This window comes from Chinchilla lanigera, unplaced genomic scaffold (assembly GCF_000276665.1).
Source record: "Chinchilla lanigera isolate Chin_1 unplaced genomic scaffold, ChiLan1.0 scaffold00146, whole genome shotgun sequence".
Taxonomy (NCBI): domain Eukaryota; kingdom Metazoa; phylum Chordata; class Mammalia; order Rodentia; family Chinchillidae; genus Chinchilla; species Chinchilla lanigera.
Window position 1 is genome coordinate 225,014 of NW_004955547.1, and position 9,158 is coordinate 234,171.

Genomic DNA, 9,158 nt, shown 5'->3' on the forward strand with positions numbered 1-9,158 from the left:
AGACAGACAGAAAGAAAGAAAGAGAGAAAGAAAGAAAGAAAGAGAGAAAGAAAGAAAGAAAGAGAGAAAGAAAGGGGAAGAAAGCAAGCTCCAGCCTCAGCTTAACTGGAGAATTAGGGCAAACATTTAGGAAGAAAATAATACAATTCTGTTTTAGTCACTGTCCGATCACTGAGATACAATATCTGACACTCATAATTTAAAGGAGGAGAGGTCTATTTTGGTCACAGTTGGCAGGCTCCACGGCAGAAGCAGCGTGTTTAAAAGGGCAAGGCAGAGGAAAACTGCTTACCCTTGGGTGGCCAGGAAGCAGAGACAGAGAAGGAGGAGCCAGGGGCAAGTACAGACCCTTCCAGTTCCTCTCTGGTGGTCCAACTCCATGCAGCTCCCACTCCTAACATCCCCCATGATCCCGTCACCTAGAAAACACATGAGACTTGGGAGCGGCATTTTAGATTTAAACCATTTAAACCAGTTCTATACAAACTCCTCCAGAAAACTGACTAGTAGGGAACACTTCTCAAATTATTTAATGATGTTAGCATTACTTTGATACTAAAACCAGACAAAAACATTCAAGAAGGAAATACAATAGACCAATATCACACAGTGAGACATAAAGGAAAATTAATTGAAATCCACTAGATGAAATATACTTGTTTGCCAAATACATATTGGATAAAGGACTTGTATTCAAAATATATAAAGAACCATCTACAATTCAGTAAAAGAAGACTACAGAGTTGTTTTTTTTAAGCGTTTTGGTTTTTTGAGACAAGTTCTGCTATGTAGTCCAGGCTGGCCTCAAACTCATAATATTCCTGCTCCTTCTCTCAAATGCTGGGAATAGAGGTATATGCCAGCATGCCCCACCACAATCCAGTTTTTAAAGTGGTAAAAGATTTGAATAGACAGGTACCATGTCACTAAAAAAGATATGTAAAATGGTAAATACACACATGAAAAAATTCTCAACATCATTAGTCAGTGCATTAGGAAAATGCAAGTTAAAACCCCAACAAGCGATTCCCGGTACCAGAAAAGAAAAAAAAAAAAAAAACAAGATACCAACTCTAATAAAAATGAGTCAGGTGATTAAAAATAATGGGATAATAGCAAGTGTTGAGGGTGCTGGGAATGTGAAACACTCACATAGTGATGGTGGGAATGTAAGGTAGTAGCACCACTTTGAAAAACAGCTTGGCAAGTTTGCAAAAATTAAATGTACATTAACTTAATTCTCAAGTAATCCATTCCTAAGTATTTACCCAATAAAAGTAAATAAAAGACCTACACACAAATATTCATAAGTAGCTCTACTTGTAATAGCCCCAACTGCAATCCAACAGTCCACAGCTGGTGAACGGATAAACAAGTTTCGGTATGTCCATGCAATGAAATACACTGCTTTGCATTTGTTACGGCTTGAATCATGAGTGTCCCTGAGGCTGGGGATATAGCTCAGTGGCATAAGGCTTGCCTGGCAAACCTGAGGTCATGAGTTCAATTCCTGGTACAAAAAAAAAAAGAGTGTCCCCCAAAAGGCTGGATTGGAGGCTTGATTCATGCAGCAATGTTCGAGGTGGGCTCTTAGAAGATGATAAGATCATGAGGGCCAAATCTTCCTCAGTGGATTAATCCACTGATGGGTTCATAATTTGATGGTATTACTGGGAGGTGATGGGAATTTAGGAGGTGGGACCACACTGGAAGGAGTAGGTCATGGAAATGTTGTGTCCGTGGAGATTATGTCTTGTCCCTGGCCCCTTCTGCTCTGGTGCTCTCTCATCTCCACTTCTGGCTGCCATGAGAAGAGAAGCTTTGCCAGAAGCTTTTGCCTTTCTGTCATGAAATATTGCCTCAACACAGGTCTACAAGCAATGGAGCCTGCTTGCCATGGACTGAACCTCCGACATCATGACTTTCCTCCTCTAAATTGAGTTTGTTGGGTATTTTGTCACAGCAATGGAAAGCTACACATTAAAAAGGAATGAAGTACTGATATGTGTAACAACATGGATAATCTCAAAGACATGTTAGTAAATGGAAGAAGCCAGACAAAAACTCCTACAAATTCTGATTCCACTTATATGAAACTCTAGAAAGGCAAAAGGATAGTAGCAGAATGCAGTTTAGTAGATGCCAAGAGCCAGATGAGGCAGGAGGAGACTAACTACAAAGAGTATAAAGAAAGTTTTTGATTGGAAAGAAATGTTCTGTGTCATGGTCATGGAGACTGTTACATGATTGTACACATTTGTAAAAGTTCATTGGATTGTACTTAAAATTGGTGGATTTTATTATATGCCAATTATACCTCAGTAAAGCTGATTTTTAAAAATATGATGCCCAAAACTGCATAGGAACTCTAGACAGACAATGCAAGGGGTGTTGGAGTCAGGAGAGTATAATCCTTCCTCCTCTCTCAGGTGGTGAGTCTTTTTCATGCCCTTGTCCCTTGGCTGGGTTTCTTCCAGTCATTAGTCCTTCTGAGCCCTTCTCCCATGGGCAGTTTAGTGGGCACCTGCAACACCTTCACCACAGTTCAAATGCCACACATAGGTGATATCTAGCCCACTAGAGATGATTATAAACTTTTTCATATTTATTTATTTTGTTTATTTATTTTGAGACAGGTTCTTGCTATATAGTTCAGGCTGGCCTTGAACTCACTATGTAGCTGATGCCGGCTTTGAACTTACAATGATCCTCCTGCCAAAGCCTCCCAAGTGCACCACCACAGGTGTGTACCACCACACTCAGGTTACAAACTTTTTTTAAAATCAGCCAATCCTTCTTTTCAAGCAAACCTTTCTGCAGAACCTCATTGAGACAAATAAATGCCATATGGTATCTTATTTGGACGCATTTAAATTTTAAGTTCAATTTCATGACATCTTTGTGTTACACAATCCTTCTGTGTTAAGAAGCCTGGTTTGATGAACCGAGGAATTCTATATGTAGGACATATACATGTATATAGTTTTAAACTGCTGTTTAAAAATAGTTCACACTATAATTAAGGTTTCTGGGTAAAAATGGTAGAATTGAACATATGCATCTAAATTTGTTCTAGTGAAAACCCACTAAAACTATAGTAAAGACTTTTTAAAGGCATAAATCTACAAGGGAAAGGAAACAGGAGAGGAGACAAAAGTAAAGTATTTTAAAAAGCTGGAAAGCAGATGGATGAGTAGTTATTGATTCAGGCCAGAGAAAGATGGCTGCCAAGGCAATAGCAGGGCAACTGATTGGTTCTCCTGACTAGAGATGGGCAGCCTCCACCGAGAGGGACACCAGAGGCTCGCTGCCAGGTCACTGTGCAGAAGAGCTCGTAAGTGACAAGGCCACTCGTGTACCTGGGGAGGGGGCACAGAGGCTTCTAATAAGCTCTTTAGTGCCCTACCTTTAAGTGTGAGTAGACAATCAAGGATTATGAGAATTCCAAGAAGAGAATTTAACATGATAGAGACAAAAATAATAGAAAAAGAAACTTGGAACAAACATTATGCAGAAAGAAGAAAAATTAAAATAAAACTTTTAGCCAGGCGTGGTGGCACACGCCTGTAATTCCAGCACTCAGGAAGCTGAGGCAGGAGGATTGTTGCAAGTTTGAGACCAGCCTGGGCTACAAAGTGAGCCAAGACCAACCTGAACTGCATAGCGAGACCCTGTCTCAAAAAAAGACAATAAAATAAAACTTTTAATAATAGCTTCCAAGATAAGAAGCTAATGCAATCTGAAACAAAATAAGGTGCTCTAAAAATAAAGCAATATAATAAATAAACACAATCTTTAAAATATTGAAAAATGCAGAAGAATGAAAAGGTAAGACTGAGGGAGTCTCTCAGAAAATAACATAAAAAAGTGGAAAATTGGAGAGAAAAATAAGAAATTACAAGTACTAGTCCAGTAGGTCTATTATCCAAAATTTAGGAATTCTAAAAAAGAAAGAACAGCTGGGTATGGTGGTGCACACCTATAATCCTAGCAATCCTAGCACTTGGGAGGCTGAAGCAGGAGGATCACTGCAAGTTCAAGACCAGCCTGGGCTACAAAGTGAGCTCAAGGCCAGCCTGAACTGCATAGTGAGACCCTGTTTCAAAAAGAAAAAAGAAAGACAGAAAGAAAGAAAAGAAAAAATGGGAGGAAGGAAGGAGATCACCAGTGGGATTGATCCAAGATTACTTCCTGGCAGGGGGTACAAATCAGTAGTAAACTGCTTGTCTACCTGGGTTTAATCCTAGCAACACACACACACACATACACATGCTATTACAGAATTATATTTGGCAGATAGAAGTTAGAAACTATATACAGGTAGTGGAGAGGGAAGAGGGGAAAGAACTAAATCCTCAAATCTGTCCCTATTATATTTGTGGGGGCTGAGGCAAGTCTCCAAAAGAAGACTCACATACTAAATATTTCAATGTTATGAATTAAGCTAACAAATTACTAAATAAAATATGTTCTAAACTCGTATGTTTACAAAAATCTACTTGCACAAGGACTTGGAAGGCTAGGTTCTAAATTAGACCTTTCAGACTCTAGAATTCTGTACCACAAAACAGCAGTCCCTAGACCTTACTTTTTGCCTGAACCCTGTCCTTTATGCTCTTGGCTTTGTCCTGCATTGAGAGAGCCTCATACTGGGGGCCATGGCACCCTGTTATGCCGGAGCCTCTCTCTGTAAACAGTTGCCTTGTGGCTACTCCTCAAGCCCAGGGAGGCCCACAACATCAGCAAGGTCTCCCTGGGGAGGAGTGATTCAAGCAGAAGCTAGTGTGATCATAGAAGCAAGCTAGGAAGGGAATTTTAGGGTGCAGAATATGGTCTACAAGGGGGTGAGTAGGCTCTGGACAGAATATCCTCTTGGGTTACTCAGCCTGTGGGGAGAAATATAACTGCGGGAGGTCCAGAGATAATGAAAGTCGGGCCCGGGATGTAGTTCAGCTGCACAAGCGCCTGCTTGGCAAGAGCAGGTCCTGAGTTCGATCCCCGGTACCACAAAAAAAATAAAATAAAATAAAGAGATAATGAAAGTCAATGCCAAAAGAGACAGCTGAAAGAGCTGAGAATGGTTCCTTCTGAGGAGGGGATTTTTTTTTTTTTTTGGAACCAGGAATCAAACTCAGGACCTTGTGCTTGCCAGCCAGGCACTTGTGCCACTGAGCTATATCCCTGGCCTAAGAGGAGGGGAAATTAATGAAGGCAGGGGTCTGATGTTTATCTTAACATATCTCATACAATTATTTGACTCTTTATTTATTTATTTATTTATTTATTTTTTGTCTTTTGAGACAGGGTCTCGCTATGCAGTTCAGGCTGGCCTTGAGCTCACTTTGCAGCCCAGGCTGGTCTTGAACTTGCAACGATCCTCCTGCCTCAGCCTCCCAAGTGCTGGGATTACAAGCATGTGCCACCATACCCAGTTTATTTGACTCTTTAAAGTATGTGTCTGTGTTCTAATACCTAACACATACAAAAGGCAAGAAATAGGTTTAGGAGTATAAATCAGTGGTAGAGAGGGAGGACATGGACACACACAAGGCACACACATGGACACACACACACACCCCTTAAAATGTCATTATAAAAGTTTATGCCATTCTGGGGATGGTGGCACACGCCTGTAATCCCGGCACTCAGGAGGCTGAGGCAGGAGGATTGTTGGGAGTTTGAGACCAGCCTGAGCTACAAAGTGAGCTCAAGGCCAGCCTGAACTGCATAGTGAGACTCCGTCTGAAAAAAAAAAGTTTATGGCGGCCAAGTATGGTGGTTGCCTGTAAGCCTATGACTTGTAAGGCTGAGGCAAGAGGACTGTTGTAAGTTTGAAGCAAGATTCTATCTCTAAAAAAAAAAAAGTTTATGGAGGCCTGGTGTGGTGATACTCCCAGCTACTCTGGAGGCTGAGGCAGGATTGCTTGAGCCCATTTGAGGCCAGCTTGGGCAACAGAAAAAGACCCTGTTCAAATAACAGAGGACACTTTATGGAACCTCTGAACCACTTCTGCTGTCTCGAGTTCTCAGTAATAAAGTTTGTAAACCATAGAACTAGGTCTTCATTTGAGGCTTTCTAGGTATTGCTGTGATTTAAAACCACAATGAGCTTTCTCTCCGTAGTGGCCTCTGAAGGGAATCCCACTTCCTTTTCCTGCCACTTGTCACCTTTAATTGAGGACTTAACCTTCGACTTGGATGTTTTCTTACCTCTACCCTGCTACTAAACTCCTTGCAGTCAGGGACCAGGTTCAGAGTTGTCTGGGTCTAAGGAACCTGGCACAGTATTGGCACAGAGCACGGGCTGAGGTTAAGTGTTGATGCCTAAAGGAAACAGGCTTTGTTTTGTTTTTTTGTTTGTTTGTTTGTTTTTGTCTTTTTGAGACAGGGTCTCTCTATGCAGTTCAGGCTGGCCCTGAGCTCACTTTGTAGCCCAGGCTGGTCTCGAACTAGCAAAGATCCTCCTGCCTCAGCCTCGCGAGTGCTGGGATTACAGGTGTGCGCCATCACGCCCGTTTAGGAAACAGGCTTTGGAGCGAAGGTTCTCAATTCTTTTCTGGGTCGCTTTCCTGGAGCCTCGTCATTTGCTAGCCAGAGACCTTCGACTTTATTCGTTAAACAGTTTGGGGTTACAGTTCCCTTATCTGCACAACATAATTTATCTCACTTTTTTTTATTCCTATAAAAGACCAGGTACCAGCTGTCTTCAGTTCACTGCTTGGTGGGTGCCAGATTTAAAAAGTAACTTCAGGGTTAAGTGGGAAGCTCCTGCACACACTGAGGGCAGGGATTTTCGGTTTGTTTGGTTGGTTGGTTATGCTTAGTGCTTTGAGTTAATTAATTTTAGACATTTTAGACATCTTAAACATTTTTAAACGCTTTGTGAAGAGAAAACGTGCCCGGTACACGGAATGACGCTTCGTCCCATACCCGGTCTTCGTCCAGGGCGCGGCGGCCTTGGGTGTAGCGCAGGCAGCCGGCTGGGGAGCAGGAGCCGGAGTCGCAGAGACGCGAAGGCGGCGAGGACCGGGGACAGCGCTCGGCGCGGCTCCGCGCAGCCCAGCGCCCGCCCGGCGTCAATCAGAGGCGAGCGCACGCGCGCCCCGCCCCCGGAGGGCGGGCCACGGACCCGGCGACGTGGGGGCGGGGCCTGGCTCTCGCGCCGGAGGCGGACCCGGGCCCGAGCACACCGGCCCGGTTGCGAGCCCCGCTCGTCGGCGGGAGACACCGGAGTCCCGGCCACGAAGGGGTGCGACCCCCACGAGCCCCGCCCTCTCGGCTGCCACCTGGCCAATCAGAACAGCTTTTACTGGCGAGTGGGCCGAGCCGGCTCAGCTGCTCGGAGGCTCTGGCATGGTAACGTCCCCGTGCGGGGGTGGAAGGGCCCGGGGAGGTCCCACAGCGCCCCCTGCGGCCCGGGCTGGGGGCGGGGAGACGGGGAGGCCACGAGGTTGCCCGGGACCCCGGGGAGGCCGCGGGGAGCGAGGGGCGAGGAAGGGGAGCCCAGGAGGTGGGTGGGGGCGGGGATTTGGGGGAGAAGGCCATGATGGAGCTTGGTGTCTGCGGGGGTCTGAGGCCGGAGGCTGAGGGGGACGGGAGTTGCTGGGGCTGGGTGAGTCGGAGGGAGGGAAGAAGTGAAGGGTGGGTTAATGGAGAAAGGTCGAGAAAGAAGAGAGGCAGGAGAGGAGGCTACCGCGGGACAAGGGGGAGGTGGGGACCGCGTTTTCCCTTCTGGGATGTGTGGTGCGCCCCGTGCCCTTCCCCCAGACCCAGCGCTTGTTCTCTTGGGAAGCGCTGGGTGCCCCTGTGGACCGCTAGGGGACTCCCTTCTTTTCCTCGCATTTTCGAGACCTTGTCTCCTGAGGGGAGGAAGGGGCTTCTGGGGAGAGAGGGGCTCCTGGCCCTCAACCCAGTGCTGAGGAGTCCAGAAAGTAGAATAGCAGAGTCCCCCAGGTTCCAGTCCTGACTCTGCCGTCATCCAACTACCAACTCTTGTGTGACCTTGGGCAAGTCACTGCCTTCCTCGGGGCCTTCGTTTTCTTATTGACTTAAATTTTAAAAAGGAAAACTGATGGAGATGATGGAGATGTCTTCCAGCCTCCAAGTGGGGCGTTTTTTGAAGAGAAAGTTATGGCGAGTGGTGCTAGGATGTGGGGAAGCCTACGGGGACAAGCGAGGCCTTCAGCCCGGCTGGAGAAAATCCCCGGGGGTGTGGGGGAGGGGAGCCAGAAAGCCTGCCCTGCGAGGCCGGCTCCGCTGCGAGGGTGCGAGGCACGGGAGAGGTCTGGAAGTAGATTTGAGCCTTGATTCAAGAAAGATGAGGACCAAAGTAACGTTCTGTTCGTCAGGAGAGCGAGGAGGTGATGGGTGATGGGAGATCATAGAACAATGGGAACATATTTTCTGGAAAGGCCCCGGGCCCTTTGGGAGTAAGAGGAGCAGTGGGGCCTGGTACGGGAGCGTGGGACCTAGGAAGATTTGGAGAACAAGGAGGGCGGGCTGGTGTTGCTTGGGAGCAGCTGAAGAATGTAGCAGGTAGATAGGCCACAGGGTAATAATCAGCTGTTCTCTTCAGCACTACGGTTCTTTCTGGGCCGGGAATGGAATCCAGGCCCTTATTCATCTAGGCAAGCGATTCATCACAGCCCTAGCCCTCGGCTGTTCCTTCTTGATGATGGCTATCTCCTCCTGAGAAGGGTGCTGCCTCCTGGCCTTTGTTTTCTAACACATCTCTTCAGGGAGTGGGAGTGAGTCCCACCAGGCCGGCCTTGGGATCTTCTGGAGCTCTGAGCATTTCAGGACTTTGAGGGTTGGGGTGAAGAGAAAACAGGGGAGTGCATGTGAGTGTAAGAAATACCATCTGTGGTACCATCCTCCTTGCTTTGTGGCTTTGTGGAGTAGTTGAAAGCACAGGCTTTGGAATCAGACTGCTTGGATCTGCCATTTAATCTCTTGGAACCTCGGTCAAGTAAGAAACTTCATCTCTCACAACTTCAGCTTCTTTGTCTATAAAATGGGCATAATGACCTCTTAAGATGGTTGCTAGGATTAAATGCGTATTTGGCATGGTATTTGGCTCATAATAGTGCTCAGTAAACGTTATCTATTAACTGCTGTTATTCTGTCTTTCCATTCTCTCTTTTTTTTTCTTTTCTTTT

The 9,158-nt window shown here is 45.9% G+C and overlaps 2 protein-coding genes across 7 annotated transcripts in view; one reads left to right on the forward strand and one right to left on the reverse strand.

Annotated features, from left to right (window-relative positions):
* Fam186b (family with sequence similarity 186, member B) overlaps window positions 1–7,018 on the reverse strand; it is a 33,696-nt gene extending 26,678 nt beyond the window's left edge. The window contains exon 1 of one of the 2 annotated variants that reach the window (XM_005411837.1): window positions 6,931–7,018. The gene's annotated coding sequence lies outside the window, so the exon portion shown is untranslated. Of the gene's footprint in view, window positions 1–292; window positions 310–6,930 lie in introns of those variants that run through there. The other variant, XM_013508463.1, reaches the window with a different exon arrangement.
* Window positions 7,019–7,272: 254 nt separating this feature from the next.
* The window catches only part of Prpf40b (PRP40 homolog, pre-mRNA processing factor B), a 20,637-nt gene continuing 18,751 nt past the window's right edge, over window positions 7,273–9,158 (forward strand). For 3 of the 5 annotated variants that reach the window (XM_005411832.2, XM_005411833.2, XM_013508466.1), the window contains exon 1: window positions 7,594–7,612. Coding sequence is in view for 2 of the 5 variants with exons in the window: in XM_005411836.1 (XP_005411893.1) it covers window positions 7,354–7,356 (3 nt within the window). In the remaining 3 variants the exon portion in view is untranslated. Of the gene's footprint in view, window positions 7,357–7,593; window positions 7,613–9,158 lie in introns of those variants that run through there. The other 2 variants (XM_005411836.1, XM_005411834.1) reach the window with 2 other exon arrangements.